This window comes from Chiloscyllium plagiosum, unplaced genomic scaffold (genome assembly GCF_037043375.1).
Source record: "Chiloscyllium plagiosum isolate Xiang-an unplaced genomic scaffold, Cpla_swu_hap1 HiC_scaffold_35, whole genome shotgun sequence".
Classification (NCBI taxonomy): domain Eukaryota; kingdom Metazoa; phylum Chordata; class Chondrichthyes; order Orectolobiformes; family Hemiscylliidae; genus Chiloscyllium; species Chiloscyllium plagiosum.
The window spans coordinates 3,112,875-3,137,760 of record NW_028270173.1 but is presented as its reverse complement, the minus strand read 5'-3'; the positions used below and the strand labels follow the sequence as shown (position 1 = coordinate 3,137,760).

General features: G+C 47.1%; 1 protein-coding gene across 4 annotated transcripts in view; it reads right to left on the bottom strand.

Moving 5' to 3' along the window:
• Positions 1–24,886, bottom strand: part of LOC122541478 (uncharacterized) — a 218,256-nt gene that overhangs the window by 46,603 nt on the left and 146,767 nt on the right. For 3 of the 4 annotated variants that reach the window (XM_087979100.1, XM_087979103.1, XM_087979101.1), the window contains one exon: positions 18,307–19,369. The exons of the other annotated variant lie outside the window; for it this stretch is intronic. In XM_087979100.1, coding sequence (XP_087835226.1) covers positions 19,293–19,369 — 77 coding nt within the window. In that variant the 3' untranslated portion in view covers positions 18,307–19,292. Of the gene's footprint in view, positions 1–18,306; positions 19,370–24,886 lie in introns of those variants that run through there. 4 annotated transcript variants of the gene reach the window in all.

The window sequence follows — 24,886 nt, the reverse complement described above, 5'->3', positions numbered from 1 at the left end:
TGGCAGGTCATGTTACAGTTGCACAGGACTTTGACTCGGCCGTATTTCAAATACTGCATACAGATCTGGTCGCCCCACATTACTAAATGGACATGGATGCTTTGGAAAGAGTGCAGAGGAAGTTGACCAGAATGTTGCCTGGTATGGAAGGTGCTAGCTATGAACAGACGTTGAACAGATTAGGATTGTTTTTATTAGAAAGACGGATGTTGAGGGGGTCCTGATTGAGGTCCACAAAATCATGAGAAGTGTAGACAGGATGGATAGCAAGAAGCTTTTTCCCAGAGTGGGGGACTCAATTACTAGGGGTTATGAGTTCAAAGTGAGAGGGGAAAGGTTTAGGGAGATATGTATGGAAAACCCTTTACGCAGAGGATGACGGGGGCCTGGAACGTGTTGCAGCAGAGATGGTAGAGCCGGGAAAGATAGAGTCATTAAAGATGTATCTAGACAGATACATGAATGGGCAGGGAGCAAAGGGATACAGATCTTTAGAAATTAGGTGGCAGATTTAGATACAGGATCTGGATCAGCACAGGCTTGGAGGGCTTGGAGGGTCATTTATCTAAACCTAGCTTTTACCTTCCCCTCTACAATACTGCTCCAATTAAAGCTGAAAATGTGTTGCTGGAAAAGCGCAGCAGGTCAGGCAGCATCCAGGGAACAGGAGAATCGACGTTTCGGGCATAAGCCCTTCTTCAGGAATGAGGAAAGTTTGTCCAGCAGGCTAAGATAAAAGGTAGGGAGGAGGGACTTTGGGGAGGGACGTCAGAAATGTGATAGGTGGAAAGAGGTCAAGGTGAGGGTGATAGGTGAGATTGGGGTGGGGGCGGAGAGGTCAGGAAGAAGATTGCAGGTTAGGAAGGCGGTGCTGAATTCGATGGATTTGACTGAGACAAGGTGGGGGGAGGGGAAATGAGGAAACTGATGAAATCCGAGTTCATCCCTTGTGGTCGGAGGGTTCCTAGGCGGAAGGTGAGGCGCTCTTCCTCCAACCGTCGTTTTGTTGTGGTCTGCTCCAATTAAACCCCCGATTAAGATTTCTAGGAAAATTCAAATTTCAAAACTAGCCAGCTGTCAAACCTTCTCTTGGTATCTTATTTGCTCTCGAGGTCAGTGTCGATCTTTTATTCCTGTGCAAGCTCCTCCTCCAGACAGGTACCTCTGAGTGACTTCTTAACAGCAGCCTACATTTAGATTAGATTACTTACAGTGTGGAAACAGGCCCTTCGGCCCAACAAGTCTACACCGACCCGCTGAAGCACACCCACCCAGACCCATTCCCCTACATTTACCACTGCACCTAACACTACGGGCAATTTAGCATGGCCAATTCACCTAACCTGCACATTTTTGGACTGTGGGAGGAAACCGGAGCGCCCGGAGGAAACCCACGCAGACACGGGGAGAATGTGCAAACTCCACACAGTCAGTCGCCTGAGGCAGGAATTGAACCCGGGTCTCTGGCGCTGTGAGGCAGCAGTGCTAACCACTGTGCCACCGTGCCGCCCATCTGTTGGTCTTTTGGCAGTTCTCCTCCAACTGTTCAATTTTTCCTGGTCTTATACCCCCAAAGCATCCAATCATTTCATTACTTTAATATTGTCAAAATACTGAATTCAAAATTGATTGGACTTTAGTACCCTGGGGCATAATTTAAACTGATTGGCTGAATTTGAATTTGTTTTTTGTCTCATAGCTAACCAGGTACTGCTAGCTGTTGGACCAAATGTTACATTGTAAATTCTCCAGCACTCCATGCACTTGCTAAGTCCTTCAACTCTCTTAAAGGTACACTACCCCTTACACCTTCATAACAGTATTCATCCAGGAGAAGGATATGGAGGATAGTAAGATTAGTGTGGCGCATGATAATATGCTGGGGCATTTTGAGATCAAAAAAGAAGTGGTGTTGGTCTCCTTAAGAGCATTAAGGTGGATACGTCAGTAGGGCCTGATGCGATCTACTGCAGCTTATCGAGAGAGGCAAGACAGTTGGGGTCTTGACCAAGTTCCTTGTATCTTGGCTAGCTACTGGACAAGTCAATAGACAATAGACAATAGGTGCAGGAGTAGGCCATTCAGCCCTTCGAGCCTGCACCGCCATTCAATATGATCATGGCTGATCATTCCTAATCAGTATCCTCTTCCTGCCTTATCTCCATAACCCTTGATTCCACTATCTTTGAGAACTCTATCCAACTCTTTCTTAAATGAATCTAGAGACTGGGCCTCCACTGCCCTCTTGGACAGAGCATTCCACACAGCCACCACTCTCTGGGTGAAGAAGTTTCTCCTCATCTCTGTCCTAAATGGTCTACCCCGTATTTTTAAGCTGTGTCCTCTGGTTCGACACTCACCGATCAGCGGAAACATGTTTCCTGCTGCCAGAGTGTCCAATCCTTTCATAATCTTAAATGTCTCAATCAGATCCCCTCTCAGTCTTCTAAACTCAAGGGTATACAAGCCCAGTCGCTTCAGTCTTTCAATGTAAGGTAATCCCACCATTCCAGGAATTGACCTCGTGAACCTACGCTGCACTCCCTCAATAGCCAGAATGTCTTTCCTCAAATTTAGAGACCAGAACTGCACACAGTACTCCAGGTGTGGTCTCACCAGGGCCCTGTACAGCTGCGGGAGAACCTCTTTGCTTCTATGCTCAATCCCTCTTTTTATGAAGGCCAGCATGCTATTAGCCTTCTTCACTACCTGCTGTACTTGCATGCTTGCCTTCATTGACTGGTGTACAAGAACACCCAGATCTCTCTGTACTGCCCCTTTACCTAAATTGATTCCATTGAGGTAGTAATCTGCCTTTCTATTCTTGCCACCAAAGTGGATAACCATACATTTATCCACATTAAACTGCATTTGCCATGCATCTGCCCACTCACCTAACTTGTCCAGGTCACCCTGTAATCTCCTAACATCCTCATCACATTTCACCCAGCTTTGTATCATCAACAAATTTGCTAACGTTATTGCTGATACCATCTTCTATATCATTAACATATATTGTAAAAAGCTGCGGTCCCAGCACGGATCCCTGCGGTACCCCGCTGGTCACTGCCTGCCATTCTGAAATTGAGCCATTTATCACTACCCTTTGTTTCCTATCAGCCAACCAATTTTCAATCCAATATAGTACTTTGCCAATACCATGCACCCTAATTTTACTCACTAACCTCCTGTGTGGGACTTTATCAAAAGCTTTCTGAAAGTCCAGGTACACTACATCTACTGGCTCTCCCTCGTCCATCTTCAGAGTTACATTCTCAAAAAATTCAAGAAGATTAGTCAAGCATGATTTCCCCTTCATAAATCCATGCTGACTCTGTCCTATCCTGTTACTACTATCCAGATGTGCCGTAATTTCATCCTTTATAACAGACTCCAGCATCTTTCCCACCACTGAGGTCAGACTAACTGGTCTATAATTTCCTGCTTTCTCTCTCCCACCTTTCTTAAAAAGTGGTATAACATTAGCCACCCTCCAAAACTCAGGAACCGACCCCGAATCTATCGAACTCTGGAAAATAATCACCAACGCATCCACGATTTCCCGAGCCACCTCCTTCAGTACCCTGGGATGTAGACCATCAGGCCCCGGAGACCTATCAACCTTCAGACCTAACAGTCTCTCCAACACCAAATCCTGGCAAATATAAATTCCCTTAAGTTCAGGTCCTTCAGCCACTGTTAGCTCAGGGAGATTGCTTGTGTCTTCCCCAGTGAACACAGATCTGAAGTACCCATTTAATTCTTCTGCCATTTTTTTGTTCCCCGTAATATATTCCCCTGTTTCTGTCTTCAAGGGCCCAATTTTTGTCCAAACCATATTTTTGCCTTGCACATACTTAAAAAAGCTTTTACTATCCTCCTTTATATTATTGGCCAGTTTACCTTCGTACCTCATTTTTCCTCTGCGTATTTCCTTCTTAGTAATCCTCTGTTGCTCTTTAAAAGCTTCCCAGTCCTCAATTTTCCCACTTATCTTTGGTATGTTATACTTTTTCTCTTTTAACTTTATATGTTTCTTAACTTCCCTCGTCAGCCACGGCCACCCATGCCTCCTCCTGGGATCTTTCTTCCTTTTAGGAATGAACTGATCCTGCAACTTCTGCATTATACATAGAAATATCCGCCATTGTTTCTCCACAGTCATCCCTGCTAAGGTATTGCACCATTGAACTTTGGTCAGCTTCTCCCTTATAGCTCCATAGTTCCCTTTATTCAACAGAAGTACTGTCACTTCCGACTGTACCCTCTTCCTCTCAAATTGCAGATTGAAGCTTAATGTATTATGGTCACTACTTCCCAATGGCTCCTTCACTTCGAGGTCTCTGACCAATTCTTGTTCGTTACACAATACCAGATCCAGAATTGCCTTCTCCCTGGTCGGCTCCAGCACCAGCTGCTCTAAGAATCCATCTCTGAGGCACTCCACAAAGTCTCTTTCTTTAGGTCCAATACCATCCTGATTCTCCTAGTCTACCTGCATGTTAAAATCTCCCATAACAACTGTAGTAACATCTTTGCGACAGGCCAATTTCAGCTCCTGATTCAACTTACATCCGACATCCAAACTACTGTTTGGGGGACTGTAGATGACTCCCAAGAGGGTCTTTTTACCCTTAGCATTTCGCAGCTCTATCCACACTGACTCTACATCACCTGACTCTAGGTCACCCCGCGCAAGGGACTGAATATCTTCCCTTACCAACAAGGCCACCCCACCCCCTCTGCCCATCAGTATGTCCTTACGATAGCACGTGTAGCCTTGAATATTCATTTTCCACGCCCTGTCCACTTGAAGCCACGTCTCAGTTATCCCCACAATATCGTATCTGCCAATTTCCAAAAGAGCCTTAAGCTCATCCATCTTATGTCTAATGCTTCGTGCATTCATGTATAGTATTTTTAATTTGTTACTGCTCTCACCCTTCTCATCAACCCCTATTTCACTAAATTTTACAGCATGATCCCTGGAGAAATGGCACATAGAGAATGTCGTCCATCTGTTCAAGAAGGAAATAGAGATAATTCAGGAAACTATAGATCGGTGAGCCTCTCATCAGTGGTTGGGAAGCAGTTGCAGAGAATTCTTAGAAATAGAATTTACGCACATTTGGAAAAGCATTGCGTAATTAGGAATAGTCAGCATGCTTTGTGCAGGGCAGGTAAAGTCTTATTAACTTGATTGAATTTTTTGAGGAGGCGATGAAGGTGATTGATGAGGGTAGAACCCAGATGCTGTCTACATGGAATTTGGTAAGGCTTTAGACAAGATACCTGGGGATATGCTCATCCAGAAGATTAAGATGCAAGGGATCCACCGTGACTTGGCCACCTGGATTCAAAATTGGTTTGTCCGTAGAAGGCAGAAGGTAGTGGTGAAAGGGTGTTTTCCTGGCTGGAGATCAAGAAATGGCAGATAGAGTTTAATCCAGGCAAGTGTGAGGTGCTGCACTTTGGGAGATCAAATATTAAGGGAAAATATACAGTTAATATGAGAAGCCTGAACAACATTGGTGTACAGAGGGATGTTGAGATTGTGGCCACACAAGGAAATAGGGTGGTAAAGAAGGTGTATGGCATGCTTGCCTTGATTGGACAGACATGGAGTATGAGAGTCTGGATGTCATGTTGCAGTTTTATAAAACCTTGGTTACAGCACACTTAGAGTATTACTTTCAATTCTGGTTGCCACATTACAGGAAGGATGTTGAGGCTTTGGAGGGGGTGCAGAAGAGATTTATCAGGATGCTGCCTGAGTGAGAGGGTATGAGCTATAAGGAGATGCTAGAATAACTAGGGTTGTTTTCTTTGGAGCGGTAGAGGCTGAGGGGAGACTTGATAGGAATCTATAAAATTATGAGATGCATAGATAGGGTTGATGGTCAGAATCCTTTTCCAGATTTGAAATATCTAATACTAGGGGATGTGAATTTAAAGTAAGGAAGGAAAATTTCAAAGGAGATGTGAGCGGCATGTCTTTTTACACAGAGAATAATAGATGTCTAGAATGCACTGCTAAGGGTGTTGGGTGGAGGCAGATATGATAACGCTGTTCAAGGGACTTTTAGATAAGCACTTGATTGTGCAAGGAATGGAGGGATGTGGATCAAGGACAGGCAGAAGGGATTAGTGTAATTAGGCTTCATGTTCGGCAACACATCAAGGTGTTCCTGTGCTATGCTGTTCTACACGAATCCTTCGTACTTCGCAGAATCCTACCATTCATCATGCACCCACTGCTGCCTATCAGGTAAACATCTTAGCGCCCACTGGTGAACACACTTGTGCCAATCAGACACATTATTCTTTGTCAACTGAGTACCTTTGGAGTGTCAGTTGAATATATCTGTGCTGATCACGTGAACATTTTGTTGCCCATCAGGGACCGATTTTAGTACCCATGAGATCGACGAACTTATACCAGTTAGTGGAATACATCATTACCCAATGGCAAATAGAGAAGAGCCATATTTACGCCAGCCAGTTGAACACATTAATATCCATCACGTGAATGTATTAGGGCATGATAGGTGAACACATTTATGCAAGACAATTAGACAGATTAGTGCTAGTCGAGTATAAACTATAGAGTTCATCACACAAACCTGTCAGGGTTAACACATTAGTGCCAGTCAGGTAAGCATATCAGTGCCTATCATATGATAACGTCAATGCTAGTCAGATAAGCACATTAATACCAATCATATGAACACATGAGTCTGACAATACTATGGCTTTGAGAGATGCATTTTGTCCTAGTTTTTCTTATGAAGACAGGTTAAGACAGACATATCAAGTGGTCTTCTCAAAGCAAATAAAGTAACTAGCTTGAAAGGCCTTAGGTTTTTTTAAAGTTGGAACAATAAAAGCATTATGAATGGGTGGAGTCAGGCTCCCACAGAACCAGGACTTTAGTTTAGCTTTCAGCAATCGTTGGGGATTTTGAAGCTGCCATACATCTCTCTCTCTCTCTCTCGCTCTCATTCTCCTACAATTTTCTCTTTATGTTCTTTCCTCCTGGACTGGAGAAACATTGCAATTGAGACAATCTATTTTACTGATGTTATCTTTGCCAAGAGTGTGTTTATGGGACGTTACTGCATTGTAACAGTTGCGGTTTAATATTTAAATAATGTATTATTCTGTTAAGTTTTCCACTAGAGTTAAAGGTACACCAATTCCTCTTTCTTTTGTTTTTATTTTAACTGTAGGTTAAGAATAAAATATATTTTGCTTAAAGCTGATCAGTGTAACCAATCGAATTACGTCTGGAACACAGCACATTACACTTGCTTTTAATTATGTTAAAATTTGGGTCGAAGTTATCTTCTTGATATAATTGCAGGTGGTTTGGTCTGGTCTGTAACATTTGTGCTAATCAGGTGAACACATTAGTGCCAGTTGGTGAGCACATCAATGCCAGTCAGGTGAATACATTGGTGCCTGTCAGCCTAACTTATCAGAATCCATGAGGTAAATGTGTTTCTGTTCAACATGAGAACATTTTATTGGCATGCCAGGTTATCACATTGAATTAGTGATCATTAGATGAACATTAGCATAACACTTAATGTACATCATATAATCATTTCAATACCAGGCAAGTTAACACACCAATGCCCATCAAGTGAACATATTAGTCTAAGCCAAGTAAACATATTAGTGCCTGTCAAGTAAACACATTAGTGCCCATCACGGTGAACATATCAGAACCAGTCAGATGAACACATTGGTGCCAGTCAGGTGAACCCATCATTGCCAGTCAGATGAACACATCATTGCCAGTTAGGTAAGCATACCAGTGCCAGTTAGGAGAACACATTACTGCCAGTCAGGTGAGCACATCAGTGTCAGTCAGGTAAACAGATTGGTGCTCGTCAGGTCAATATATCATTGCAAGTCAGGTGAGCACATTGGTGCCAGTAGGGTGAACACATTACTGCCAGTCAGTTGAGCATATCAGAGCCAGTCAAGTGAACATATCGGTGCCAGCCAAGTGAACACATCAGTGCTAGTCAGACCAACACATCAATGTCGGTCAGGGGAGCACATCGGTGCCAGTCAAGTGAACACATCGGTACTAGTGTGGACAACACATCAGTGTCGGTCAGGTGAGCACAGTCAAGTGAACACATCGGTGCCAGTCAGGTGAACATATCCATGTTGGTCAAGTGAACACATCAGCATCAGTCAGGTGAACAACATTCGTGCTAGTCAGGCCAACATCAGTGCCAATCAGATGAGCACATCAGTGCTGGTCAGGGGAACACATCAGTGCCGATCAGGTGTGCTGGATACATGGAGCGACAGCAGTTGGGGTCTTTGGTGGTCAATTGGCTGCCGACAATCCTCGATGGCTCATTCACTCATTCTCTCATATGCTGCTGGAGCAGAGCAGGGCACCAATGAAAATTCTAGAGGGTGATCTTTAGTAAAGGTCAGAGTGTGACTGAATTTTAATGTCCGGTAGGTGTGAGTGGAGTTCAAAGCCAGGGGAGTGACTTAGCATTCCACTTTCCAGACTCACCTATTGAAAGGAGACACGGGGAAAAGACCGTGTGGTGGGAATTCTGTCCCTCAAATCCGAGATACAATTCTATGAGTAAAATGCATGACAACCCATATCAACGATGTTGTTCACCCTCTCCCACATGTAGAATCTCAATGTCTGAACTATGATCCCACAAATAAGCATAAGTTATTGCATCAAAGCCAGTAGTGATTTCGTATTCTCTGGGGATCTTCCCTCCACCGGCTACAACAGCTGCCTTTTCCCTCCTTTCCATGACCAAGAAGCAAAACTGTCCTTGTCATTCCAGCCTTAGTATCCTTGATCTTATTTCTTTTGTTAAGAAGGCATATGGTGTGTCAACTTTCATTAGCAGAGGGGATTCAGTTTAAGAGCTGAGAGGTTATGCTGCAACTTTACAGAACCCTGGTAAGGCCACATTTGGAGTATTGTGTTCAATTCTGGTTGCTTCATTATAGGAAGGATGTGGAAGCATTAGAGAGGGTGCAGTGGAGATTTACCAGGATGCTGCCTGGACTGGAGGGCAAGTCTCTGAAGTAAGGTTGAAGGAGCTAGGGCTTTTCTCATTGGAGCAAGGAAGGATGAGAGGTGACTTGATAGAGGTGTACAAGATGATGAGAGGCATAGATAGAGTGGATAGCCAGAGACTTTTTCCCAGGGCAGAAATGGCTATCATGAGGGGGCATAATTTTAAAGTAATTGGAGGAAGGTTTAGGGGAGATGTCAGAGGTAGGTTCTTCCCGTTCCCTCCCGCTCTACACCATCCCGATGGACCCCAAACCCCTTCCTGTTCCCTCCTGCTCTACACCGTCCCCATGGACCCCAAACCCCTTCCCATTCCCTCCCGCTCTACACTGTCCCCGCTCTACACTGTGATGAATGTGTGGAATGCACTGCCAGCAGTGATAGTAGATTCAGATATATTAGGGACATTTAAGTGAATCTTGGATAGGCACAGATAAGATAGTACAATAAAGGGTATGTACGTTAGTTTGATTTTGGAGTAGGCTATAAAGTCAGTTCAACATCGAAGGCTGAAAGGTCTGTACTGTGCTGTACTGTTCTATGTTTAAATTTTGACTCCATGTCTTCCTCATGCAGTTTATCCCAAACTACACAAAATTAAAAAGTTGCCAATGAATTGAACAGGTTTATCACATCAGTTTTAATAGTAGAGAAAATAAGAAATAACCTAGAAACTGCTGTAAATCAGGATATGAAATGGAACATAGAACAATACAGCACAGGCAACAGGCCCTTCAGCCCACCATGTCCGTATTGACCATGATGCTATTCTAAACTAATCTATCTGCCTGCACAGAGTTCATTTCTCTCTATTCACTGCATTTTCATGTCTCTTAAATGGAAGGGAGGAACTCAAAAAAATTATAATAATCAGAGAAGTGATACTAAGCACATTTTTGGAGCTACAAGCTGACAAGAATCAGACAGCAGCAGAGTATTAGATTGCAACAGGACACCGTCAGTGATTGATGCAAGGAAGAGCATCCAATGGTAGAGATCCGATGGTGGGAGAGATGTCACTGAAAGGAATTATGGGAGATTGCACTGCAGTCACCACGACTGGTCTGAATATTGCAGTGGAACTGGTGTGAAGGAGTAATTAAACCTGCAGTACTTCCCCAACTTCCACCTCCTCTAACCAAAAGGCAAAGAAGCCTTTATCCTTTTGGCTCGGAATATGTGTAGTTCCTGAGGACCAGAGGAAGAGATTCTGCTCGAGAGCTGTCGGTTTGATGCAGCGGATGTGTGCTGGCGGGGGAGAAACTGCGGGGATCGTGCTGCGAGTCGTCGGAGCTGTTGGAGACCATTGCTGGATCCTGATTGGCCATTGGAGGATCGCTTGGTTGTGCTGACCTGCTCTTGGTGGATCTTTATGCTGGCTTCGGCCTAATGCCAATTCTGGTACCAGCCAACCTCAGAGCTACGGCCTCAGCAGCCACTCGCAGCCCTGGCCAGGGCATTCGCAACACAGTCAGGGTGACTGTGAAGAAGGTGGAGGAGCACACACCGGTCGATCAGACGGTGTTTGTGAAGAAGATTTTGCTGGACTGCTGTGGGTTTGAAGCAGCGGACGTGTACTGCCCGCAGGATTTCCCTGCGGCAGGCTATTTCGATGTGACCTTCAGGAGTGTGAAGAATTGTGAGCAGCTCCTGAAGGTCTTCAAGGAGAAGGAAGGGAAACCTCTGTTCTCCATCTTGTCGGCGGTCCCGTTGTGTGTGCTTCCTGCGCAGAGGAGTCGGGTTGTAACAATCCAGATGTACAACCCTCACGTCCCAGCAGCAGATGTCCTGACCTTCTTGAGGAGATACGTCCAGGTCGAGGGAGAGAGTACCGATGTGGTCGATCCTTTCGAGATCTGGACCAGCAAATGACAGGTCAGGGTAACCCTGAGGGTCGATGCCAGTGGGAACATCCTCCACCCACCCTCCAGCTTTGTCATCGGAGGAAGCAGAGGTTACCTGACATACGCAGGGCAGCCAAAAGTGTGCCGAACCTGCGGGAGGTCAGGCCACATGGCGGCGGATTGCAAGGTGACCGTCTGCCGAAATTGCAAGCAGGAAGGCCACCCGACCAAGGAATGTAAGGAGGCCAAGAACTGTAATCTGTGCGGAGAGGCGGGCCACATGTACAAGGCCTGCCCAAGACGAGGGGCCGCCACCTACGCACAGATGGCCGGAGGTGGCAACACAAGCAGTGGACCACCTAAGACCAGCAAGGTACCACAAAACAGCACGGGAACGGTGTCTGGAGGCAACCAGAAGGAAGGGCGGGCTGTAGCGGAGCAGACGGCAGACAGCGGGGAGGTGCAGCAGCCGATCCAAGCTCCTTCAGGACAGATGGAGGAAATGGAAGAGAAGGGACCAAAGGAAGCAGAGGATTGGATTACCGTGAAAAGCAGGAAGAGGAAACCTCCCAAAGCCACCCAGCGAGGGGGGGAAGCGACACCTACGCGACGAGGACACATGCAGCTCTTCCGACGGTGAGGATGGGCGAAAGGCGGGTCGTCACCAGAGGAAGAGACAGAGCGCCGTGGAGAAAAAGGAAGGCAGCACCGCCCAAGCAGGAAAAGACAATCCCTCTGAGGGGACGGGTAAAGGCCTCCCCCCACCCGGTGAGAACCAAGAGGTACCCACCGGCCCACAGCTCCAGGTAACTGGGAGCAGCGGTCCTGTGACAGCCCCGCTGTCAGATGGAGAACTGGACCATGAGGACCTTGAGCCAGACCCGAAGACACCAGAGCGGGGAAATGGCTCCAGCGTGGAGCCGGACAGCTACCTCAGCCCTGGGATGGTCCAGCAGTTTGCCGTCACCACGGGAATGCACACAGCTACCCCAGAGGGGCAAGACCAGCAGCAAATGGACACTGTTAAACTTGTAAACTGTTAAAATGGGGATAAGAGTTGCCAGCATCAATGTGCGTAGCATCAAATCGGCTACACGATGTGTTTCTACGATGGCCTTCCTGGCCAACGTTAAAGCCGACGTCCTGTTCCTGCAGGAGTGTGGGATACCGCACCTCAGCAGCTACAGGAGATGGTCGAGCTTATGGGCCCATGGGCCGTCAGTTTGGTCGGGGGGCAACGATAGCCGCGCCTCCGACCTGGGTATCCTGTTGAGAGGAGGCAACTTCACCATCTCCGAGGTTAAGGAGGTGGTGGGCGGGCACCTCCTCGTCGCCGACATCATGTACAGGAATGCTCCCCTGAGACTGATTAATGTGTACGCCCCAGTGGGTAAGAGGGAACGGTTGGCCATCCTGCAGCAGCTTCCACTGTTGCTGGCTACGTCCAGGCCGGTCATTCTGGCCGGAGATTTCAACTGTATCATTGATGCAGATGGACGATCCGGCGGGGGGGACAGTAAACTGGACACCACGTCCAGAGCCCTGATGGACACAGTAAAAGATGCCAAGCTGCACGACGTCTTCAGCGTCCCTGCAGACGGAGCGCAGCGTAAATACACCTGGTCACGGGCAGACGGGTCTATCCGCTCAAGGATAGATTACCTTTTTTTATCCCGAACGCTCTCGGTCAGATCCACCGACGTCAAGCCGGTGTTCTTCTCCGACCACTGCCTCCTGCTGGCCGACTGTCACCTACATGACGAGCAGCGGGCTGGTAAGGGAACGTGGAAGCTGAACACCAAGCTGTTGACCCCGGGAAACATTGAGGAGCTCAAGAGGGACTACGCAGGTTGGAGAACCGTGAAGCCCCTCTTTGAGTCCCCAGCGGACTGGTGGGAAACAGTAAAAGGGAACATCAAGAGGTTCTTCATCCTCAAAGGTGTTCAGGAGGCGAGAGAGAGGTGGGGAAAACTGTCCCAGGTCCAGGAAAGTATGCAGAACCTGCTCCTGCTGCAGACGATGGGGGTGGATGTCACGGAGGACCTCAAGGAGGTGGAGGCCCAGCAAGGCTTGCTCTTTGCTTCGGAGGCCTCCAAGATAATCTTCCAGTCCAGGGTCCACTCAGTGGAGCAGGACGAGACGTGCTCACGTTTCTTCTTCCAGAAGGTGCTCAAAGAGAGCTCTGTGCTCAGCAGCCTGAAGGAAGAAGATGGCTCGCTAACGTCATCTCAGGCTGACGTCATGAGGATCAGTAAATCCTTCTACGCCAGTCTGTATGACGCGAAGCCGATCGACAGCGCGGCCTCCCTGTCATTCCTGTTCTCTATCACGGAGGTCTTAGACGACAGAACACGGGAGAGGCTGGACCAGCCGCTATCTCTGGATGAGCTGACCAAGGCCCTCGAGTCCTTCGAAAAGAATAAAACACCCGGAAGCGACGGCTTACCGGTCGAGCTCTATTCCGCTCTGTGGGACTTGATTGGCCAGGACCTGCTGGAGGTGTATGTCAGTATGCTTCGGGCAGGTACCATGAGTGAATCCATGAGGAAAGGCATCATCACCCTCATCTACAAGCGGAAGGGGGAGAGGGAGGAACTCAAAAATTGGAGACCAATCTCACTGTTGAATGCAGATTACAAAATTCTGTCAAAGGTAATCGCCAACCGGGTCAGGTCTGCTCTAGGGTCGGTGATTCACCCTGACCAAACCTGTGCTGTGCCGGGCAGGAAGATCGCTGAGAGTCTCGCACTCCTCAGGGATACGATCGCCTACGTGCAGGACAGAGGGTTGGACACCTGCCTGATCAGCCTGGACCAGGAGAAAGCCTTTGACAGGATATCACACAGGTATATGAGAGATGTTCTCTCCAAAATGGGCTTTGGGGAGGGAATCTGCAATTGGATCAGACTGCTCTACACCAACATTGTCAGTGCAGTCTCAATCAACGGGTGGGAATCAGTTAGCTTCCCAGTCAGATCTGGAGTCAGGCAGGGCTGCCCCCTCTCTCCTGCCTTGTTTGTGTGCTGCATCGAGCCATTTGCCGAGTCCATCAGGAAGGATGCAAGCCTGAGAGGGGTGACTATTCCTGGCAGTGGGGGCCTGCAGGTTAAGGCCTCCCTGTACATGGATGACATCGCCGTTTTCTGCTCGGATCCGCTGTCCGTGCGCAGACCCATGTGCATTTGTGACCAGTTCGAATGGGCCTCGGGGGCCAAGGTAAACCGAGGCAAGAGCGAGGCCATGCTCTTCGGGAACTGGGCCGACCAATCCTCGATCCCCTTCACCGTCAGGACCGACCACCTGAAGGTGCTGGGTATTTGGTTCGGAGGGGCTGGGGCGTGCGCCAAGTCTTGGGAGGAGCGTATCAGCAAAGTGAGGCAGAAACTGGGCAGATGGAAGCTACGGTCGCTCTCCATCGCGGGAAAAAACCTGGTCATCAGGTGTAAGGCACTGTCATTGCTATTATACGTGGCACAGGTCTGGCCTATTCCCAGAACCTGTACCGCTGCAGTCACCCGGGCCATCTTCCAGTTTATATGGAGGTCAAAGATGGACCGGGTCCGAAGGGACTCGCTGTACAAAGATCTGGGCACCCTGATGGCCACCTTTGTGTGTGGCTGCATCAAGCTGTGCGTGGATCTCCGGTATGCAAACACCAAGTGTCACTACGTACTGAGGTTCTACCTGTCCCCGGTGTTGCGAAGGATGGGCCTGGCCTCGCTGCCGCGGAACGCTCCGAGTAGTTGGACCGTTCCGTATCACCTGTCCTTCGTGGAGAAATTTATGAAGACCATAAGTCCATCAGGAAGTGGTCAGCACGTAGTGTCCTTGAGACCCTTCGGGAAAATGAGAGGGCGGATCCTATCGAGCGGTTCCCTGAGCAGACTGTCAAAGCCATTTGGCAGAATGCCTCATCGCCAGAACTTTCCAACAAGCACCAAAACATGGCTTGGCTGGTGGTGAGAAGGGCTCTGCCTGTGAGATCCTTTATGCATGCCCGGACTCTCAGACGCACCGCACGCTGCCCTCGAAGCGGCGGCGGGGGGGACGAGACTGTCGCACACCTCCTTCTGGAATGTGCCTACGCAGAGGAAGTCTGGAGAGGAATGCAGTGGTGTTTGTCGAGGTTCGTCCCGAGCAGCGCCGTGACGCGGGACTCCGTGCTCTACGATCTGTTCCCCGGGACGCACACCGAGACGAACATCAACTGTGCCTGGAGGATCATCAACTCGGTGAAGGACGCTCTCTGGGCGGTCCGAAACCTGTTGATCTTCCAGCTGAAGGAGTTGACCCGGACTGAGTGCTGCAGACTGGCACATTCCAAGGTCCAGGACTACGTGTTGAGGGATGCGCTGAAGCTTGGGGCAGTTGCCGCCAAGGCGCGGTGGGGAAAGACCACTGTGTAAAGTCTGCCTGCCTAACGAAGAACAGGGGGCCCATGCAGTCATTTGGGCTCTGCTGACGCCTCAGCTAATTATATGGGCATATGATGGAAAAATGTACAGACCTGTGAAAAAATGATAAATTCTGATCTCTGTATGTACATGTTCACATATGTATGGCATGACCAACTGTACAGACCACAAATTATTTTATGAATAAAGTATATTTTTGAAATTAAAAAAAAGCCTTTATCCTGTGCCGCTGCAGTTACCCGGGCCAACTTCCAATTTATCTGGAGATCAAAGTTGGATTGGGTCCGAAGGGACTTGATGTGTAAGGATCTGGACGACGGGGGGGAAAAAATACACCCAATGCCACCCTCACCCTGATGGCCACCTTTGTGTGTGGCTGCATCAAGCTGTGCGTGGATCCCCGGTACGCAAACACCAAGTGTCACTACGTACTGAGGTTCTACCTGTCCCTGGTGTTGCGAAGGATGGGCATGGCCTCGCTGCCGCGGAACGCTCCGAGTAGTTGGGACATTCCGTATCACCTGTCCTTCGTGGAGAAGTTTATGAAGAAAAACACCTTTGACCATAAGTCCATCAGGAAGTGGTCAGCACATAGTGTCCTTGAGACCCTTCGGGAAAAGGAGAGGGTGGATCCTATCAAGGGGTTCCCTGAGCAGACTGTCAAAGCCATTTGGCAGAATGCCTCATCGCCAGAACTTTCCAACAAGCACCAAGACATGGCTTGGCTGGTGGTGAGAAGGGCTCTCTCTGCCTGTGAGATCCTTTATGCACGCCCGGACTCTCAGCCACACTGCACGCTGCCCTCGAAGTGGCTGCTGGGGGGACGAGACTGTCACACACCTCCTTCTGGAATGTGCCTACACAGAAGAAGTCTGGAGAGGAATGCAGTGGTGTTTGTCGAGGTTCGTCCCGAGCAGCACCATGATGCGGGACTCCGTGCTCTACGGCCTGTTCCCCTGGACGCACACCGAGACGAACATCAACTGTGCCTGGAGGATCATCAACTCGATGAAGGATGCTTTCTGGGCGGTCCGAAACCTGTTGATCTTCCAGCTGAAGGAGTTGACCGAGACTGAGTGTTGCAGACTGGCACATTCCAAGGTCCAGGACTATGTGTTGAGGGATGTGCTGAAGCTTGGGGCAGCTGCTGCCAAGGCGCGGTGGGGAATGACCACTGTGTAACAGTGGTCCGACGCAGTAAGGGGGCTCCGCAGACCCTCCTGCTAAATATGTGGACAGTAATCGTACAGACCTGTATATATGAATGATTACTCTGTCTCTGTATGCCAAGAAATGGAATGTTTACATATGTATGACATGACCAATTGTACAGATCATCAAAATATTTTATGAATAAAGCATATTTTTGAAATAAAAAAAAGAAACCTTTATTTGTTGTTTCCACCATATGCAACTGATACAGTAAAAAACAAGGTAGTGCTACACGGACAGCACAAGCTACATAATCGTACAAAGTGCATAACAAATGTAAAACATACTAATTATTGTGTAATAAAAGAAGAATAATTAATAGACAATTAGTCTAGCAGCAATTCAAAGTCGTGCAAGAATTTAAGATGGAAAAGAGTCTGATTATACAGTGTTAAGGAGCCTCTTGGCTTGGGGGGAGAAACTGTTGCACAGTCTGGTCATGAGAGACCAAATACTCTGGTATCTTCTGTCAAATGGCAAGAGGGAGAAGAGTTTGAGTGAGGGGTGTATGGGGTCTTCCACAATGCTCTTAGCCTTTCAGATGCAGCGTGATGTGTAAATGTCTGTAATGGAGGGAAGAGAGACCCCAATGATCTTCTCAGCCGTCCTCCTTATCTGTTGTAGGGTCTTACGATCCAAGATGGTGCAATTCCCGAACCAAACAGTGATACAGCAACTCAGTGTACTCTCAATGAACCCTCTGTAGAATGTGGTGAGGATGGGGTGTGGGAGGTGGGATTTCCTCAGTCTATGCAGAAAGTAGAGATGCTGCTGGGCTTTCTTGGCTATGGAGCTAATGTTGAGGAACCAGGTGAGATTCTCTGCCAGGTGGATACCGTGAAATTTGGTGCTTTTCGCGATCTCCACGGGGGAGCTGTTAATGTCAGCAGAGCATGGTCGCTCTGTGCCCTCCTGCAGTCTACAACCATCTCTTTCATTTTATCCATGTTGAGAGACAGGTCGTTGGCTCTGCACCAGTTTCTTAGCTGCTGTACCTTCTCCGTCTATGCCGACTTGTTGTTCCTGCTGATAAGACCCACTACAGACATGTCATCAGTGAACTTGGTGATGTGATTCAACCTGTGCATCACTTCACAGTCGTATGTCAGTAAGGTGAACAGCAGTGGACTGATCACACAGTCCTGGGGGACCCCTGTGCTCAGTGTGTTGGTGTTGGAGATTCTGTACCCAATCTGGACTGACTGAGGTCTCCCAGTCAGAAAGTCCAAGATCCAGTTATGAAGGGAGGTAGTTGGGCCCATGAGACTCCGCTTTCCAATCAGGTGCTGAGGAATGATGGCGTTAAACACAGAACTTAAGTCAATGAACAGTAATCTGACATAGATGTCCTTCTTCTCCAGGTGGGTGAGGGCCAGATAGAGGATGATGGAAATTGCATCACCTGTCGAGCGGTTGGGACGCCATGTGAACTGCACGGTGTCCAATAAAGGGGGGGGGGGGAAACAACAGAGTCTTAATATGCCTCATCACGAGCCTCTTGGAACACTTCATCATGATGGGTATAAGTGCAATGGGGTGGTAGTCATTGAGACAGAACGCTGAAGACTTCTTCAGCATGGGGATGATGGTAGCAGCTGAAAATGTGTTGCTGGAAAAGCGCAGCAGGTCAGGCAGCATCCAAGGAGCAAGAGAATCAACGGTTCGGGCATGAGCCCTTCTTCAGGAATGATTCCTGAAGAAGGGCTCATGCCCAAAACGTCGATTCTCCTGCTCCTTGGATGCTGCCTGACCTGCTGCGCTTCTCCAGCAACACATTTTCAGCTCTGATCTCTAGCATCTGCAGTCCTCACTTTCTCCTAGATGATGGTAGCAGCCTTGAAACATGTTGGAACTATGGTATAGCTCAGGGAAATGTTGAAGATGTCCGTGAGCACTCTACCAGGGATATTATCTGGTCCAGCATCCTTACATGGGTTGACTCTGCGTTAGGTTTTCCTCACATCAGCCGTGGTAAGACAGCACCTGGTCATTGTGGGGGGGAGCTGGACTTCCTTGCTGCCTTTTGTTACTCAAACCGTGCTTAGAAGTTGTTCAACTCATCTGGGAGAGAGGCATCACCAGTATAAGCAGGCGATGCAGTTCTGTGATTGGTGATGGCTTGGGTCTCTTCCACATGCTCCGCATATCACTGCTGTCCTGAAAGTGGCTGTGTATTTTCTGTGCGTATGCAGGCTTTGCCTCTTTGATGGACCCGATCAGGTTTGTCCTCGCTGTTGTTAGGGCCGCCTTGTCATCTGCACTGAAGGCTGAATCACGGGTCCTCAGCAGCACACACGCCTTTATGGTCATCCACAGCTTCTGGTTGGGGTGAGAAGTGATGGTCTTGGACACAGTGACATCGTCAACAGTTGCTAATGTAGCAAATCACTGACACCGTTTACTCCTCTAAGTTGATTGTATCACCATCGGTTGCTGCCTCCCTGAACACGTGCCAGTCAGCGCACTCAAAACAGTCTTGGAGAGCAGAAGTGGCTCCTTCTGGCCAGGTTTTCACCTGCTTCAGAACCGGTTTGACATGGCTGATGAGCGGTCTGTATGCTGAGATTAGAAGCCGAGGTGGGGTTGGGCTCTGCCCTGTATGTATTGGGGATGTTTGTGTCAACCAGATCCAGTATGTTCTCCCCTTTCGTCGCAAACTCCACATGCTGATGGAATTTAGGGAGCAGTCTTGAGAGTCGCATGGTTGAAATCTCAAGCAACAATAAACAGTCCATCAGGGTGTGCATTCTACAGGCCACTAGTCGCACCATACAGTTCACAAAGTGCCTCTTTAGGATTATCACTGGAAGGAATATACACCCCAACTATAAGGACAGCGGTGAATTGAGTTGGTAAGAAAGGAAAAATTAGCTTCTGGATGTCAAGGAAACAAAGTTTGATTTTTCACTCAAGGTCTTTTACAGAGAGACACAAATGTTGTTAGTGAGCAGCAAGAGTCATATTTGCACGCATTGACATCTCATCTAATCTGACCTCGCCTATGTACAGCTTGTGATTTTCCAAGGCAGTGGAGAGAAAGTAAGCAGCAACAATTCCTGATATGGAAGTCTGAGCAGTTAACTACTGGTTGCAATTAAATATCCAGCATTCCTCAATAGCTCAGGGCATACGTCATGTGTAGTGGTTGCCTGCAACCTCTCTCTACTGAGGTTAGAATTGGTAAACGCATCACTCTCACTTTACCAACAGAGTACATTCAGAACTCAATTTTAATACAGTCAGCACTTCACTGTTGCACTTTAGAGCTCACTGACATCTTACATTGCAATGCTGTTGCCAGACTGCTTTGCATGCAAGGACAGGCTTCCAGCTCATCCAGTGGAAGAGGGGACATCTCAAGGGTCCTAACTTGTTTTCCCAGTGCTCACTCACTTTGGAACATAGAACATAGAACAGTACAGCACAGTACAGGGCCTTCAGCCCACGATGTTGTGCCGAGAATTTATCTTAATCTAAGATCAAACCTAACCTACGTACACCTCAATTTACTGCCATCCATGTGCTTGTCCAGCAGTAATTCAAATGTCCCTAATGTCTCAGACTCTACTATCATGGTTGGCAGTGAATTCCACGCACACACCACTCTCTGCGTAAAGTACCTACCTTTGACATCTCCCCTAAACCTTCCACCAATTACGTTAACCAGCCATTTCTGCCCTGGGGAAAAGTCTCTGGCTATCTGTTCTATCTATGCCTCTTATTACCTTGTACACCTCCAGCAAGTCACTTCTCTTCCTTCTTCTCTCCAGTGTGAAAAGCCCTAGCTCACTCAACCTCTCTTCATTAGACAAGCCCTCCAATCCAGGCAGCATCCTGGTAAATCTCCTCTGCACCCTCTCGAAAGCATCTACATCTTTCCAAGAATGAGGTGACCAGAACTGAACACAATATTCCAAGTGTGATCTAACCAGGGTTTTATAGAGCTGCCGCAAAACCCTGCGGCTCTTAAATTCAATCCTCCTGTTAATGAAAGTCAAAATACCATACGCATTCTTAACAACTCTATCAATTTTGTGACTACTTAGTCACTCACAGCAGTTTTGTCTTGCCTTTTAGACATCAACCCCAGGTTGTCCTGGAAAATGAATCTTAAACAAATCCCAGAGATGGGGTGTCCAGAACCAGGAGTCCCACTTTAAGGATATGGGTAGAACATTTTGGACTGAGAATGAAGTTTCTTCATTCAGAGAGTGGTGGGCTTATTGAATTCTCTGCCACAGGAACTGTCTGAAGTGCAAACATTGCATGTTTTCACGAAGGAAAAAGATATAGGGAAAGCACTCTGTCAGGTAGGTCTGATCAAGGACAGTAATGGGAGACTGTGTATTGAGTCGGAAGAGATAGGAGAGGTCTTGAATGAGTACTTTTCTTCAGTATTTACGAACGAGAGGGACCGTATTGTTGAAGAGGAGAGTGTGAAACGGACTGGTAAGCTAGAGGAGATACTTGTTAGGAAGGAAGATGTGTTGGACATTTTGAACAACTTGAGGATAGACAAGTTCCCCGGGCCTGACGGGATATATCCTCGGATTATGTGGGAAGCAAGAGAGGAAATTGCAGTACCGTTGGCAATGATCTTTTCGTCTTCACTGTCAACGGGGGTGGTACCAGGGGACTGGAGCGTGGCGAATGTTGTGCCCCTGTTCAAAAAAGGGAATAGGGATAACCCCGGGAATTACAGGCCAGTTAGTCTTACTTCGGTGGTAGGCAAAGTAATGGAAAGGGTACTGAGGGATAGGATTTATGAGTATCTGGAAAGGCACTGCTTGATTAGGGACAGCCAGCACGGATTTGTGAAGGATAGGTCTTGCCTTACTAGTCTTATTGAATTCTTTGAGGAGGTGACCAAGCATGTGGATGAGGGTAGAGCAGTGGATGTAGTATACATGGATTTTAGTAAGGCATTTGATAAGGTTCCCCATGGTAGGCTTATGCGGAAAGTCAGGAGGCATGGGATAGAGGGAAATTTGGCCAATTGGATAGAAAACTAGCTAACCGGTCGAAGTCAGAGAGTGGTGGTAGATGGTAAATATTCAGCCTGGAGCCCAGTTACAAGTGGAGTTCCGCAGGGATCAGTTCTGGGTCCTCTGCTGTTTGTAATTTTTATTAATGACTTGGATGAGGGAGTCGAAGGGTGGGTCAGTAAATTTGCAGATGATACGAAGATTGGTGGAGTTGTGGATAGTGAGGAGGGCTGTTGTCGGCTGCAAAAACACTTAGATATGATGCAGAGCTGGGCTGAGGAGTGGCAGATGGAGTTCAACCCTGCCAAGTGTGAGATTGTCCATTTTGGAAAGACAAATAAGAATGCGGAATACAGGGTTAACGGTAGAGTTCTTAGTGAGGTGGAGGAACAGAGGGATCTTGGTGTCTATGTTCATAGATCTTTGAAAGTTGCCACTCAGGTGGATAGAGCTTGTAAGAAGGCCTATGGTGTATTAACGTTCATTAGCAGAGGGATTGAATTCAAGAGTCGTGAAGTGATGTTGCAACTATACAGGACTTTGGTTAGGCCACATTTGGAGTACTGTGTGCAGTTCTGGTCGCCTCACTTTAGGAAAGATGTGGAAGCTTTGGAGAGGGTGCAGAGAAGATTTACCAGGATGTTGCCTGGAATGGAGAATAGGTTGTACGAGGATAGGTTGAGAGTGCTAGGCCTTTTCTCATTGGAACAGCGAAGGATGAGGGGCGACTTGATAGAGGTTTATAAGATGATCAGGGGAATAGATAGAGTAGACAATCAGAAACTTTTTCCCTGGGTACAACAGAGTGTTACAAAGGGACATAAATTTAAGGTGAAGGGTGGAAGGTATAGGGGAGATGTCAGGGGTGGGTTCTTTACCCAGAGAGTGGTGGGGGCATGGAATGCGCTGCCTGTGGGAGTGGTAGAGTTAGAATCTTTGGTGACCTTTAAGCGGCAATTGGATAGGTACATGGATGGGTGCTTAAGCTAGGACAAATGTTCGGCACAACATCGTGGGCCGAAGGGCCTGTTCTGTGCTGTATTGTTCTATGTTCTATGTTCTATGTTCAATGGCTGAGTGGTATTATCACTATTTCATTAATCCAGAGACCCAGGGAATGTTGTGGGGATCCTACTTTGAATCCTGCTTTGGCAGATGGTGGAATTGGAAAAAAATCTGCAACTAAGAATTTGATGGTGACCGTGAAAGTGTTGTTGATTGTTGGGATAAATCCATCTGGTTCATTAATGTCCTTTAGGGAAAAAGACAGTTAGGCTTATCGGCCTACATGTGATCCTAGATACAGAGCAATGCAGCTGATTTTCAACTGCCTGATGGATAATAAATGCTGACCTAGACAGCAATCCCCATATCCCACTAATGCAAATTTTTTTAGGGATCAATGGATCAAAAGGTATAGGGCAATAGAGTTGGATGATCAGCCATGATCATATTGAATGGCGGTACAGATTCAAAGGGCCAGTCTAATCTTGCTCCTGGGGATTTTCCATTTTTTATGTTTCCATTTCTATGAAGTGGAAAATTCAAAAGTTGACTATCCTACAATCAAACTTAGAATCCTGAAAGTTTTAGATAGCTTGCTGGAGGCTAAAACATGATGCTATCGAGATGACTTCAAACTTCAAACTACTATTATAGGACAAGCCAAACAGAGAACAGCCAGGGAGTTCCTAGAGGCATGGCACTCATCCACAGATTCAATCAACAAGCACATCGACCTGGACCCAATATACCGGCCACTGCAGCGGACAGCTAGAACTGACAACCGGAAGTGGCAGATTCAAACCACTACAAATGCCAGAGGAAAGATCACAGAAGCGCTTCACAGGAGGCTCCCAAGCACTGAGGATGTCACCTAGACAGGGGACGAAACGTCTGCAACACAAATTCCCAGCTCGGCGAACAGAACCACAACGACGAGCACCCGAGCTACAAATCTTCTCACAAACTTTGAGTCATCTATCATAATAGTCCCAAAACTGGTTCAGTCACAAAGATTTTGTATTTTTTTTATCACGAAGTCATCATGGTAGTGAAAGCTGACTTATATCCTATTCCTAGAAGTCTGCATTGAGTAAATTGGATACACATGATTTGTCACAAAAATCAACCTGCTGAAATGATATTAGTAACTCTATTAGGTTACTGAGTGAGGCAAGAGAGGAGATTGCTGGGGCTTTGACCAAGATTTTTGTACCTCCACTAGTCATTGGAGAGGTCCCAGAAGACTGGCGAGTAGCTAATGTTCCTTGTTCAAGAAGGGAAATAGGGATAATCCAGGAAAGTATAGATCAGTGAGTCTCACATCAGTGGTTGGGAAGCTATTGGAGAGAATTCTTAGGGACATGATTTACACACATTTGGAAAAGCACGACCTAATTAGGGACAGTCTGCACGGCTTTGTGCAGGTCATGTCTTACTAATGTTTTGAGTAGGTGATAAATGTGATCGATGAGAGTAGTGCAGTGGATTTTATTTACATGACGTTTGGTAAGGTTTCAGACAAGATCCCTGAGGCTGTGCTCATTCAGAAGATTTAGATACATTGATCCAATGTGACTTTGCATCGTGGATTCAGAATTGGCTTGTCCATAGCAAATAGGGGGTAGTGGTGGGTGTTTTTCAGGCTGAGGTCCGTGACAAGTTGTGTTCTGCATGGATCCATGCTGGGACATTTGCTGCATGTGATATATATAAATGACTTGGACGAGAACATAGATTGGTGAGTTGGTAAGTTTGCAGACAATACAAAGATCGGTGAAGTTGTAAATAATGTAGAAGGTTGCCAAAGGATACAGTGGGAAATAGATCCAATGAAAGATGGCAGATGGAGTTTAATCCAGGTAAGTGTGAAGTGCTGCATGTTGGGAGATCAAATTTAACGGAAAAGTATATAATTAATGGCAGGACTCTAAACAGATTAATGTACAGAGGGATCTTGGGGTTCAAGTCCATAGCTCCCTGAAATTTGCCACGCAAGAAGATAGGGTGACAAAGAAGGTGTATGGTGTGCTTGATTTACTGGTTGGGGAATTGAGTACAAGAGTCAGGATGTTGCAGCTTTATAAGACCTTGGTTAGGCTACACTTACAGTATTGCATTTAATTCTGGTTGCCACATTACAGGAAGGGTGTGGAGGTTTTGGACAGGATGCAGAAGAGGTTTATCAGAATGCTGTCGGAATTAGAGGGCATGAGCTCTAAGGAGACTTGGGTTGTTTTCTCCTCAGCAGCGGAGGCTGAGGGGAGACTTGATAGAAGTCTATAAAATTGTGAAATGCAAACATAAGATTGACGGTCAGAATCTTTTTCTGAGAGTTGAACAAAGAACAAACGA